This window comes from Chelonoidis abingdonii, chromosome 1 (genome assembly GCF_003597395.2).
Source record: "Chelonoidis abingdonii isolate Lonesome George chromosome 1, CheloAbing_2.0, whole genome shotgun sequence".
In the NCBI taxonomy this organism is placed as follows: Eukaryota; Metazoa; Chordata; order Testudines; family Testudinidae; genus Chelonoidis; species Chelonoidis abingdonii.
In genome coordinates this window covers 364,676,331-364,690,776 of record NC_133769.1, presented here as the reverse complement: position 1 = coordinate 364,690,776, position 14,446 = coordinate 364,676,331, and the positions used below count along the sequence as shown (strand labels likewise).

Below are 14,446 nucleotides of genomic sequence, written 5' to 3'. Positions count from 1 at the left end.
TCAGGGACACAACCCCATGCTCTGGGTATCCCTAAACCTTTGACAGTCAAAAGTCGGGAGTGGATGACAGAGGATGGATCACTCGATAATTGCCCTGCTCTGTTCATTCCCTCTAAAGCATTGGGCACTGGCCACATTCAGAAGACAGGATGCTGAACTAGATGGACCATTGGTCTGGTGCAGTGAGGAAAGCTAAAACTAGATCATCATCTCTATGCTCCTTTGCATTCAGAAAGGGCTTCCAGATATTTCTGAAGAGTGAAGGCCACTGTTTGTTCCAGGGTTGTATCCTGCTGCCCATCTCCATGGTATCCGAGCAACTTCCATGTAAAATAAATAGCATAATGGAGTCTCTAGCCAATTTCACGGAGTTTCTGACACGTCTCCCTTTTTGGGATAAAGTCCCTGCCTGGGGTGAATTTTATTGTTGTTATTGCTGGGCATTTGGTTTGGGTTTTGGTAGAAGAACAGCTTAAAGGACAAGTGTTGTAGAAACATGGATTTCCATGAATTGGCGATGTGGTTTATTTTAGAAGGGACATTTGGACTGTTAAAATGTAAACATCACGTACAACACCTCTGTTTAACTGCAGGGGCTCCTCTTCCATTGACTTCTCATAGGAACCATCTGTAAAATACAAAGTTACAACAGGAAATGCAGAAGGTTAAGATGGGAATTACTCTCAACAAGCACCTGGCTTCTGGTGTAGGAGGCTCCCAAAAAAAGAACCATGCTCTAATCACTAAAGGAGGCCGCAGGGCAAAGATACAATGTGAGTATCCTGGTTTTATGGGGACAGTCCTTGTGTCACCACATCCCAGGCACTCCTGAAATGTCCTGGTGCTTTCATTTCATCAGTCCAAACTTTTGTTGTTGTTTTTTTTCTTTATAGCTACAAAAGTCGGTTCCAAACGTATTGCTATGGTGAGCATTCCACCACCCTAGAAAATGTTCCTCCTAAAGTGTCCCAGAGGTTTTTGATTCTGCAAATACAGTTACCTTAGTCTAAACCTCCCTGGAGTGTAGTAAAGCACATGTGATGGATCTGCAAAGCAGGGGACTTCAGCTCCCTCCCCACTGTACATCCCCTTCCTCCTGGCTAAGAAGGGACTATGTTCCCATTAGCCCCATCCCCATTGCACTTGCCTCTCCCTTGGCCAGGGAAGGGAAAGGTCCTGAAGCAGGAAGTGGCCAGGCTGTGTGGGGGCGGGAGCTGCATGGCAGCAGGAAGCTGGAAAGAGACCCCAGGAACTGTGGACAGAGCCACATATGGAACAGGCTGTGACTGCTGGTCATCACACTGGGTACGGGTCTGGGTGGGACTTACAGGGAAGCAGCAGCAGATGGGCAGGGAGCCAGTGCAAAGGGGCCCCGGTGAAAGACACTAACAGAGCCTGGCCTGGAAACCCACAATGCTTATTTGCTTGAATAGAGACTGGATAGGAGAGGGCTCCCTGGGCACTAGGCCTGAAAAGCCCTGACCCTCACTCAACTGGACTGCCCCAGGGACCCAAACAGGAGCCATTACTACTCACTTTAAGCAGTAACTTAAAACCTCTGCACCTAGGGTATTTACAACCTTCTCCCTGCCAGCCCTATCTATCAGAAATCTTTCCCTTAGCCGTGTGTCTGTGGTTAAGGAGAAGCCCAGGGCTAGTGCCTACACAGCCCAACTGAAGCACCTACAGTGCTTGCCCCCAAGACACAGTACACTGGGCACACTACTGGCACCTTAAGAGTTTGAGGTACAGAGTAGCCCTATAATTACATATGAAAAGGGGATGGTGGCACTCTCTATCTAAAAGTCTGCTTGTCTCACACCAATTCTGGTGGTGCTGGCAACACGTCTGCCAGTTTCAGCTCTCAGAAAGACTGCTCTAAATAGAGTCACCCAAAGGATTCAGGGGGCCTGGGGCAAAGCAATTTCGGGGGACCCTTTCATAAAAAAAAGTTGCAAAACTATAGAATATTATATTCTCATGGGGGCTCCTGCAGGGCCCAGGGCAAATTGCCCCATTTGCCCCCCCTCCCCCCCGAGGCGGCCCTGGCTCTAAATATGAAGCAACTCCATTGACTTCTGTGGAGTTACTCCAGATTTACCCTGGTGTAACAGAGCAAAATTTGGGCCTCTAACTGTTTACAATTTTAGTAGAAGGTAACAGCGTGATGTGAGACTGCTGGTCTGATTCCCTGCTCTGAATTTTACATATAAATACAGGGTGTGATTGTCTTCCCACTCACCCTGGTGTAAATCTAGTCACTAGAGCTACCCCGGGGAGAATCGAGTGAGAGGAGAATCAAGCATAAAATGCCATTTTGGTTCTTAATTACAGCAGGGTGTTTTTATCCCTTGAGAATAACTATGCCACTATGGCATTTTCACCAGTTTATCAGAACAACGACAATAATCATCATAGCCAGTAGTACTTCCACCATCAAAGCAGCCTCTCCCGAGCCTGACAAATGAACTTCAGTGAGGATGTCACATCACTAACATAATATAACAGGGCCAGTAAAACAAAGAGTATGACTCAGACCGTGACACTGACCCTACTTACACTCCACACAAGTACACAGCAGAGGGGCATTGCTGGAAGAGAGAAGAATTTGGCCCAAGAGGCTTTGTATGCATCAGACTTTCTTGCCATTGCTGGTGACACGGAGGCAGAGATTTGTGCAATTTACAGCATGGATTTTCAAAGTCGTATTTAATAAGTGCGACATTCCCCCTCCTGGCTAACAGCCAGGGCTGTGATTCCCATCCACTGACCTGACAGCAGACCTCACTTAGCTGCAGGGACTGGTTCCCATGTTACCTTGGCAAACTTGGCAGCAGGAGTCTGGCACAGTGAGAGGAGAGGAGCACAACAGATCAGGGCAGGTCACCAAGCCACAGTAAATCTGGCCTTCCTAGGAAGCACAAAGAACAACCTGATACATTATTGGCATTAACAATGTCCTGACAAGTACAGTGATGCTTAGCTTCGACCTAAGATACGCAACTTCAGCTACGCGAATAGCGTAACTGAAGTTGGCGTATCTCAGGTTGATTTACCTGGCCATGAGGATGGCGATGAGTCAACCGCTGCCACTCCCCCTTGCTGCGGTGGAGTTCCGGAGTCGATGGCAGAGCGATCGGGGATCGATTTTATCAAGTCTACACTAGACGCGATAAATTGATCCCCATAAATCGATCACTGCCCGCCAATTCAGCGGGTAGTTTAGACATACCCTTAGTGTTTAATATGCAGGGGCTAAATTGTGCCATTTAATTTTTAAGCAGATTTCACAATTTGATTTCAGTGGGAAGTTCTTAAAAATGGATGGACTGATAGGGCCCTCAATTCACTATAGCAATAATGGGAGCTGTTGTATAATTTGCAATTACTTCATTCCAGCTTCAATCTATGCAGCCCAGTGGACTGGGACTCAGAAGGCCAGCATTCTGTTCCCAGCTCTGCCACTGGCCTGTTGGGTGACCTTTGGCAAGTTGCATCTCGCTCTGTGCCTCAGTTTCCCCATCTGTAAAATGGGGCTAACGATACCGACCTCCTTTGTAAAGCATTTTCAGGTCTAGTGGTTGAAAGTGTTCTAGAAGAGCTAGGTATCACTGTCATACTGGAGCAGCCTTCCCCAGCTTTGTCTGTAAGTGCATAGTCCTTGGGCCAAATCCTCAGCTGGTGTAAACTGATAGCACACCATTGACGTCAATGGAGCTTTACTGATCAACACCACCTACGGATCAAGCTCTGCAGTCTTTGTTCACTAGGGAAAGAAATCATGACCCGTCCCCAGCCACCAGACAGGACCAGAATCAAGCAGTGTTGCATTGTATTGTATAGCATGTGCTCAAATGAACGTGCGCAGTAGAGCCTTGCCCACACTGAAATGGTAAACTCTGTGAGGCAGGGACAGTGTTGATCTTGAACAGTGCATAAAGGGGGAGGGAAAGCTCAGTGGTTTGAGCATTAGCTTGCTAAATCCAGGGTTGTGAGCTCAATCCTCAAGGGGGCAATTTGGGGATTTAACTGGGGATTGGTCCTGCTTTGAGCAGGGGGCTGGACTAGATGACCTCCTGAGGTCCCTTCCAATCCTAATAATCTATTTTTTTTTCTTTTTTCTTTCTTTTCACCGCTAATACTGCCATCACATAAACAACAATTGCCACCACGTGACTGCATAAACAGATTTCACTAGCAGGGTCCTAGCATATTTCTGATGAGTGTGGTCAGATCTTGGGCTTGAGAACTGTGCTACGAAAACTGCATGATGGAGAACAGGGGTTAAAAGCAGCCAAGCTAGGCTGATTGGGGAAGCAGCTACAGCTGTGGCCAGCTCAATAAGGGCCCAGCGGGCCCTGATAAGAGGGCTGGGGGCCAGAAGGTGGAGGGTCTTATTCTAGTTGCCTGAAAGGAAGGTACCTGAAGCTGGGAAAGGACAAAGGAATCTGGGGAGCGCCAGCCGGGTAAACCCCCAGGCTGCAGGCCTTGGTGAAGGCCCACAGAGGTACTGGGGCTGCGGAGGTGTAGCCTGGGGTTAGGCAGAGGCAGCTGGTCCAATGATGAATGGCCATTACAGACTGCAGTCTGCCCCAGTGAGCGGGGGCTAGATGGTGACTGGCAGTACCCACTGCGGTGAGGTGGGTTTAGAGGGTTGGGGGTTCCCCTGGGAGGGGAAACCCAGAGTAAGGGGGTACTGCTGGGGGCAGAACTCAGAGGTAAAGAGGCACTGGGGTCTGGGAGTCATACGGGGCCAGCAGCAAGCGAGCTGCTGGCCTGCAGAGGCTGCTCTGTATGCTGGAAAGGAGCTGATGACCAGCAGGAGGTGCTGCGGCAGTGAGTCTCACATTGCTACAGAAGGGAATCAATTATAGCCAGGTTTGATTAGCATGATTCTTATAGCCAGCCATGTTCTCATTCCATATCCATTCACCCCCAGATTTGTGGGGAAGCCAGATGGGAAATGGAGTTTGGACTCTGAGCCCAGATCTGTATCCAAATTTCACAGCTCTGCTCTGTCTCTGTATTGGGTCAATCCAAACCCCTAGAACCAAGCGCTTCCAACAATCTGTAATCTGGACCCAGAGATGGATTTTGTGGTTTAGACTCACCAATATTTATTATTGGTAAGAGGTGGCCTCAGGAGCGGCGCCAGGGTTTCTGACACCCTAGGCAGACGGCCGTTTCGCTGCCCCTCGCAGGTCAGGTGGAGCTGCCGCAGTCATGTCGGCGGACAGTGAGCTGGTCTAAAGGCTCCGGTGGACCTGCTGCCGGCATGACTGCAGTAGGTCCGCCGCAGCCTTTAGACCAGCGCACCGTCCGCCGACACGACTGCGGCAGCTCTGCTGGCATCACTGCGGTAGGTCCCCTGGACCTGCGTGCTGCCCCCCCCCCCCGGCAAAATAGCGCCCCCCAAAAAATTCTGGCGCTCTAGGCCATTGCCTAGGTCGCCTAAATGGTAGTGCCGGCCCTGGGCGGCCTGGAAAAGATCAGTGCTCTATGGATAAATCTGAATAATGGGCTAACTTCAGCTTTGGTGCAAGCAAGCACAATTCCACTGCAGATAATGGAGTTTCATCCATTTGGCCCATTAGAAATCATGCAAGTTAGAAATCAGAGAGAGATGGTATGAGGCTTTTACACCATCCAGGCCCCTTAGATATCGAGGACCTCTCCCCCTTGCATTGAGTCAGGGATATTTTTCATCGTACCTATAGTATCCCAACTGAGGATAGTTGAACTAACTGTGAACATCTCTAGATCCTTTGAGAACTTCTTCCACTGCCAACTGAGAAAAGACAAGGGTGTGGTGTGTAGGTGAATGGGGATATGAAGGAAGAAAATCTTGTGAATCAATGGATCTGAACTGAACCACTCACTCACCCTGAGGGCATGTCTACACTACAAAACTAAGTTGACTTTGTTACATCAATATACAGCCCCTGCAATAATTAAATTGGTTTTGCGTGTCCACACTAGCTCTTTCTGTTGGCAATGCACAACCTCACCAGGAGTGCATGCCCCGGATGTCAGTGTGGGGCATTGACAGCTGCAGCCTCACCGCCCAGGGCTGACAGCTGGAACCGCACCGGGCTGATACCCTGAAGCTGGAGCCCAGCTCCAACTCACAGCACCAGGTGGCGGGGCTCTGACTGTCAACTGCCAGAGACTGACAGCCAGAACAGTCAACACAGCCTCTACGCTCAGGGGCAGCTCTAGGGATTTTGCCGCACCAAGCACAGCAGGCAGGCTCCAAAGGTTCGGAGGTCCTCTGAAGCCGTGGGACCAGCGGACCCTCCGCAGGCACGCCTGCAGAAGGTCCACTGAAGTTGCAGGACCAGTGGACCCTCCGCAGGCAAACCGCCAGAGGCAGCCTGCCTGCTGCCCTCGCAGCGCCAGCAGAGCGCCCCCGGCGGTTTGCCGCCCCAAGCACGCACTTGGCATGCTAGGGCCTGGAGCCGCCCTTGTCTACACTAACACTATGTTGACCTAACTCCACCAACCTAACGCTACGCCTCTCTCGGAGGTGGGGTTCTTAAGTCAGTTTAGTGGGCGACTTACATCAGCGGGAGCAACGTTGGAGTGTAGACGCTTACAGAGTCAGGTCGACACAAACTGCCTCACATTGATCTAACTCCGTAGTGTAGACTGGGGCTCAACAAAGATAAGGTGAGCAAGGTAATATCTTTTATTGGACCAACTTCTGTTGGTGGGAAAGACAAGCTTTCGAGCCCCAGGTTTTGTCTACACTACAGACATAAATCAGGATAACTACCTCGCTCAGGGATGTGGAAAAGCCAGTTAGGGTTAGATTGTAGTAATTAGCCATAAATCCAGTGTCTCTATTCAGTCCACGATTTTTAGGCCATGTCTACACTGGCACTTATGTCAGCAAAACTTCTGTAGCTCAGAATATACTCAAGAGTGACATCATTTCGCTGGCATAAGCACTCGTGTGCACAGCGCTTTGTCAGCAGGAGACACTCTCCCACCAACATAGCTACCGCCGCTCCTGGAGGTGGTTTTATTATGTCAATGGGCAAGTTATCTCCCATCCGTATAATGTGGCTACATGAGTGATCCTGCAGCAATGCAGATTTATTGCTACAGCTGTGCCACTGTAAGCTTGCTAGTGTAGACATGGCCTCAGTGTCTAGAGTGGGCTAGTGGGTACAGAATGTTGTAATTAGCCATAAATCCAGTGTCTTTGTTCAGTCCGTGATTTTTTTGTGTCTAGCAGAATTACGAATGTAACAGAGACACTGGATTTACGGCTTATTACAACAATCTGCAAGCACTACATCCCTCTTTTTGTTTTAGGATCTCAGCGAAGTTAACAGGCCATGCTATCTTAATAGTCCCTTAGAATACATGGTAACTACTATGCTGAACAATCTGTTTCACCTTGTATTTAGCTGTGACACTCTGGGTACCTTTGCCAGACCTGAAAAAGAGCTCTGTGTAGCTCAAAAGTTTGTCTCCCTCCCCAAGGCCGCCGAGAGCGGGTTCGGGCCCAGATGAAAAAAAATTTTCAGGCCTCCCAGCAAGGGTGGACAGGCTAAACAGGGCCGGGGAAGCGGGGCCGCGAGCCCCCTTCTGGACCACCGGGCCCTGGTAATTTATACTGTCATCCCCCCAACCCTTGTCAGCCCTGTCTCTCCCCAACAGAAGTTGGTCTAATAAAAGATATTACCTCCCACACCTCATTTCTCAAATATCCTGGGACTTCACTTAACAAGGACAGCCTTGAACCAAATGCTGCTTTTGGGTCAGGGGTGTAAATCCAGACTATCTCCACTGACTTCAGTGCTGCTGGAATTTGGCCCTTGCTTGTTTTTAGGTCATGGATGACTGTTTCCTTATTTACCCTTGCGAATGTCAGGTCGCTGCTTAGAGCTGCATATGTATGCGCCAAGTGGAAGAGAGGCACATGCCATAAATAAAAGAATTTATGCCAAAGGCCATGCACTTGGTGCAGTTTTCAAAGAGGTTAGTTAAACCAGCTGTTGGTGCAGCTGTTTCAGCAACTGGCAATATTAGACACGACCAATCACTATCCTACTGGTGCCTGGCTTCATTGTGATCATTTTATTTTCCCTTTAGCGTCCAAGACATTATCCCACTGAATAAACAGAGAACCAGAGAAAAGCAATCCAACGCGTCCAGCAAACCTGGGAGCTCTTGATCAGCAGTGTCACATAAAGCAGATGAGACAGTAAAACCAAACGCTGCAGTGATATATAATTGTTGATGGAAGTATCCCTCTCCATTTGTATATATTTCACACATACAAATACATACACAACCTTTGGGTCTGGTTCTCCTCTCATCAGTAATGGCATCAATCAGGAGTTAAGCTGGTATAAAATTGGTGTAAACACGAAAAGAACCAGCCCCATCAGTTATATAATTTGTATGTCTTGTGTCTATTTGTCAATCTCTATGTGCCAGGTTTGGCCATCCTTATTCATACTGAGTTAGTCAGTTTAAGTGTCAGGCACCTTAGTGAGGACCAAGGACCTGGCCCTGTTGGTGCAGGGGTAAATGACTACACGTGGTGCAAGACGACAACAAATCAAGCCCTCATATTCTTTCAAATGAATTTTTGCGTGACTTCACTCAGTCGATCAATGTGAAATGGACAGTCCTGGAGATTAAGCCCCTTCTATTTATCTATAGAGCAGCGACCCTAGCACTAGTTTACCATTCTCACTGTCCGTGGCTTACTCAGTCCTTGGCTTCTCCACAGAGACTTCCAACAAGGGAGCTACTGTCCAATGTGATGAGGAGACCCATCCATTAAGAATTGGTCTGAGACCAAGAACTCATTCCACGTAGTCTTCCCAAGAACCTTCAGGTAGTAACGACTTCTGGATGCTCTCATGCTGAACTTGATCTGGAGTTGAAAGGCTCCACACCCTATTACAACCCCATAAGCCATCTGGCCTCCTTTAATATCTTTATATAATAAATGGAATGAAAGCAATCTCTGTACAGAACTCTCCTTTTTATGGCTTTGGGACATGCAGAGAGAGGTTATTGATGCTTGGAATGTTACCCATAAGCCTTCCAAGTCTAGAGTGGTCATTGCTCTGCAGTTTTATGTTCTGCTCCTAGAGAAATGGGAAAGACGAGAAGAAACCTCTCAATCTATCTCCAGACACTCAGCTTACTGGCATCATCACCCTTAGACATTCATCTTTGGGCCTTACAATGGACAAACTGTGTGCTCGCCAGTCTAGTAAAGAGTTCAAAAAGCAAACAGGAGTTGGGACACGCTTTTCAACAGGCCATTAACACTATCTGTTGCAAAGACAGGGTAAAACACTGTGGCAGAAGGCTACCAGAGTCGAGCCAAGTCCCTGTCTGAGTCTGCTCCCGGGCTTTCAGGCTCTCTGGGAAGAAAAATATTCACCAAATGCCCATTGGCAATGTTTGCAAACTGAAAGACAAGATGATCCACTATCAATGATTTGCTCTTCATACAAAGTAGCTAAGACCATCTGTGATGACAGGAGTCTGTTCACAGCCAATGCCTCATAATGACAGAGGTTCATTAACACCCACAGCAGTGGGGTCACCAGTTGAGGAGAATAATAGTAGTTCACTATAGAATCTTCCTTGAAAGGAAAAGATACAGCCTCTTGCAGGGTTTTCTGCCACAAATGGTCCCAAGCTCACAGCTGTAAAGCAAGCCCAGGTAGCAATGTAACTTACTGAGGTATGCAGTGCTCTGGGATTCAGTAACTTGCTTCTTACTGAAATCTGCACTTTAGCGTGGTAATGTAATGGCTTCAGTGGATTTCTAAGCACACAGGAGCTGTGTTGCGAAGCCGTTGGTGTACGGCCAAGCCACCTCTGCCAAGTGCTTCCATCTACACAGTAATGCTTCTACCCCCGCAAGGTCTCTGTGGTGAACTCCAATGGGTGATTCCAAGCCATACCCTCTGCTGGTCTTAACTTTGGATGTTTACAGTTAGCTGGACAAGGCACTAGATAATGGACTGTAAGGAGCAATCTTGCACTGGTAGCAGAGTGGATCTTTTAGATATTTTAAGAAGCTATTATTTAGTCAGGGTGTAGTCAGAAGATTTTGGAGGGCCCTTCATCTTCCCAGGTGAAAAGTCCTGCCATCCAAGACCTGCCATCCGTACTCACGCTGAGTGGCACCTTACTTCACGAGTAGTCCCATTGAAATCAAATGGTGACTGCTTGTGGAAGAAAAATACTAAGCTAAAATCTGGTCCTAATATGGTCTTGTATCTTCACACTCAATGAGCAGATTCTGCTCTTGGTTGCTATTCTATTTCTATTCTGTTCCAGCTAGATTCATATCCCTTCCTGATCTCTGTAGCGTCTGAGCACCTTCCAGTTGTGCATTAAGTGATGTGACCAACATGTCTCATGTGTGACTCGTTCTCTCTCTCTGAACCTCTCCCCATTGGGAGAATTGTGTGTGCAGTGCAGTGCTTTGTTTGAGGGTGTTATGGGGGCATTTTTTGCAATGTCCATGCTGCTCTGCGTTCATGTCAGAGAAGGCAAGTGGAAGAAGTTCATCTTGCACTGGGAGCAGAAGGTGGTAACATTTGCGATCATTCAGATCCTGGGGGAGTCAATCTCACAGTCCCGAACCACTACCTGAGAAAGTTCTGTCTCCTGAATAGATGAGCTTTACATTCTATTGAGCCAGAGTGAAGCTGTCAACCCTGGTCTTCATCCTGGAGCTTTAGGCTCTTTTAGATATCCTGGGTTGTGATGGGGTATACCAGACCCATACTGGTTCAGCGGGGATTAACCACACTCTGTGTGCCAGCAAGGCCATGCCCCCTCATCTCTGTTGGGCATGCTCCAGCTGGAATCTAGATATTAAAGGGAGCAACTCAGCTCAGTCGAGGCTGACCAGCGAAGCTGCTGCATGCTCCTGTGGAGGGACCTGCCAACACTTCAGTTCACAGAGGCCAGCCAGCCAGGAATGACCAATAGGCATCCAATGCTGCAGAGGGAGGAGAGGCCGTGGGACTCCCAAGACAACTAGCTATGGAGGAACGGGTAGGAAATAACCAAGGGGAACTTAACAGGGAAACAGACATACAACTGGGGCTTGGCTTAGCATGTTTTAATAGGATCCCCACTGAGCAGGTGGCAGGCAATCCTGCCACCGCTGGGCCCTGGGTTGGGACTCAGGGGAGTAGGGAGAACCCAGATCCCTCTACCCTGGCTGCCACCCACCCGAAGACAGCGGCCCACCTCTCCAGCCACTCCTGCCCCAGGCTACATTGTCCTGCTGGTCAAAGGTAGCCCTATTGAATCTGGCCATTAGGCCACACACCACTGCAGAGGAGGGCATCCATATTGAGTCTGGCCACTAGGCCATGCAGCCTTGATGAGAAGGGCATCCATATTGAGTCAGGCCACAAGGCCATGCAGCCCTGCGAGGGAGGGCACCCTATTGACCCCAACCATTAGACTGTACTGCTCAGAAGCCAAGAGGGGTTATCCAGGCTCAGCTGCAGGGTTATAATGGACCCACCACTTTCCCCAAAGGGGAGTGAGGTGTATCAGCCCAGTGACATGGTCCCAGGCCATTGAGCGAGCACCTTGAAGACAAGGACTGAGACTTTGAACTTGACTCAATACAGTGTTGTAAACTCAGAGAGGCTCAACTGAAACCAATGGGATTGACGCCAGTGTAAGAGATCAGAATCCAGTCCTAGGCATCAGTCAGCAGAGAACTCCTGTCTCTCATCAAGTCTGATCATTCTCATGTAACAGGGAAGGAGCTGAATCTTCTCTCACTTATGCAGGTTTTACTCCTGTAAGCAGAGTCAGAATGGGCTTTGCCCTGACATCTGGTGGTGAATTGTGGGGAGTATGGAAATGAATTTCAGGTATTTGCATTGGCACACCCACCCTGCCTGGCGTGGCCCGCAGCAGCCTGGGATGGCTGTTTTGACAGCTCTGGGATTCCACAGTTTCTTTGTTGTTGGGGTGGGAGGAGTGGAGTGTTGTCACCCTGGTTGTATGGATGAGGAACTGTGGGACTGCTTTGTGACAGAAATGACTCAACCTCAGTTGGGTGGCACTTGCTAGACAAGGGACATGGGTGCCAAAACCCAGTGAATTGAGAGAGGTTGGGGACTGGTGTGTACTTGATGGTATGGGCCCCTTTTGAGGGCCTGGAACACTAATTGCACAGCCTCCTCTCTCCACTGTTGAAGAGCAGAGCTAATTTTGAATCCATTAGGAGTCCATCTAGAGGCTACTGAGTTGAATTCATGTTAGGCCAATGGTGCATCAGCACCTGGGCTCCCCTACTACATGCTGAAATCATTAAAAGAGCTAAGCTTACTGTGCTGAGATTGCTGAGTGCTATGTTAACTAGTGAGGTAGCCTGAAGATCTATTGCTAAGCAGCTAGCAGAGCAGAGCAGTTTGCAGCACGTTGGAGCAGCCCATGGAACAATGAACGGAGAGGTTTGTGGGAGCAGCTCATGGGTTGGCTGGAGGAGCGGCAAAGCTGGTGGAGTGGAGTGGAGCTGGTTGTGGTGATGCTGCATTGTTTCTCTCCTTTATTAAAAGGATTTTGCTACACTCGGACTCCGTGCTTGCGAGTGGGGAAGTATTGCCTCCTAGAGGCGCCCGGGGTGGGGGGGTATGTAATTGCCCCAGGTCACTGGGTGGGGGCTCAAGCCGGTTTTGCATTGTGTTATTGAAACGGAACCCCTGGAAACTGAACTCGGCCCTTGTTGCTGCCAACTCAGAGGGGCAGAAGGGTTACGTTTTTGGAGGCTTGTCCGGGATCCCTGGGTCAGTACCCCTCGCAAGCACCTGTTGAGTGTTCCACTGTATTGGGAAACAATTGTGTTTATTTTAAGGAAATTACTGTTTGTATAACGGTTAATATGTCAGGTTTGTAGGTCCCAGTCCTGCAGCCTCTAGCTCAGGGGTAGCAGCCTCAGCCAATGATTGGGCAAAAGCACTGGGGCATATATTGGAAAAGATTGTGTTGTCCTATGCTACTGAAAGATCCAGGTGTTCTCATATGCATGAGTAGGATTGCAAAAAGGAGTAGAGCAGCATCATAAACTACATGACTCTTGACCTTCAGAGAGAGATCTCCGAGGCTTGCTCTCTCCGAGAATGGAAGATGTGCGACAACATCTCAAGAGCTGGCTGCAAAATGGACTTACAGAGACTCGCAGCTCATACCCCACCCATTGTGGTGGTCCATAAAAAAGAGTGGGAAAACATCCAAATGTGTATTGTGAAAATGGGGCAAGGCCAGAATGCTACAGTAAAAGTACTGAAGAAACAAGGTATCTAGACCCAGGCTAACAAATGCCCTAGTACCCTCTGGTAACCAAATGGCAGTTGCTCCAGTTAATCAAGGCACCTGGCAGCCCAATTAAGATCTTTCTAAAAGGCAGTAGAAGATAGCTACTTAATTAGAACACCTGCAGCAATCAAGGCAGGCTACAGGGCACCTGGGGTTTAAAAAGGAGCTCACTCCAGTCAGGGCAGGGAGGAGCCAGGAGGAGAAAGGAGCGTGTTTGAGGAGCTGGAAGCCAAGAAGGCAAGGATGAGAGTGAGAGAGTGTCTGCTGGGGATTGAGGAGGACAACAGTTATCAGAGGAAGTCCTGTGGTGAAGATAAAGAAGGTGTTGGAGGAGGCCAAGGGAAAGTAGCCCAGGGAGTTTGTAGCTGTCATGCCAGCTGTTACCAGAGGCACTATACGACGCGCGCTCCACAGGGCCCTGGGCTGGAACCTGGAGTAGAGGCAGGCCGGCCGGTTCCCCCCAAACCTCCCAACTCCTGATCGAACACAGGAAGGAGCTGAACCCATGACTGTGGGTTCCACCAAGAAGGGGAAGATCACTGAGGTGAAAGAACAAATCCACCCAATTAAGTGCAGGACCCACCAAAGTAGAGAGGAACTTTGTCACAGTATTGACTACCTACACCTAAACCCGCCATAACTGTGGTTGGACCAAGTACACAATGCTTCGAGTCCAAGATGCTTAGACTGTTTGCTGGGAAAGCCAAGTGATTCTCTGTGTTGGTCTCGGAAATGGAATACTAACCAAGATCTTGGTTGAAGAAAGATAAGGAGAGAGACAGTCTTCATCTGCCCATTAGGGTTTTATCAGTTTGAACGCATGCCCAAGGGATTCTGGAGCACCTGCACATTTCAACATCTTATGGAGAAAGCTGTGGGAGATATGAATTTACTGCAAATTTAGTTTATTTGGATGACCTGATTGTGTTGGAAGAACTTTGGAAGGAGCATGAAGAAAAGATTCTTAAGTGCTTGATAGGTTGGACGGATTATGGTTTGAAGCTTTCTGCAGACCTCAGTGAAGTATGTGGGTCACATCGTGTCCCACAGAGTGTGAGTACTGATCCGATAAAAATAGAAGCATACTACATGGCCATGTCCAAGCAATCCT

At 48.7% G+C, this 14,446-nt stretch overlaps 1 protein-coding gene across 1 annotated transcript in view; it reads right to left on the bottom strand.

Moving 5' to 3' along the window:
- CHRDL2 (chordin like 2) overlaps window positions 1-14,446 on the bottom strand; it is a 75,382-nt gene that overhangs the window by 27,890 nt on the left and 33,046 nt on the right. Inside the window, exons 5-6 of the mRNA XM_032765034.2 lie at window positions 2,818-2,911; window positions 573-628 (exon numbers count right to left, since the gene is read on the bottom strand). Coding sequence (XP_032620925.1) covers window positions 573-628; window positions 2,818-2,911 — 150 coding nt within the window. The remainder of the gene's footprint in view (window positions 1-572; window positions 629-2,817; window positions 2,912-14,446) is intronic.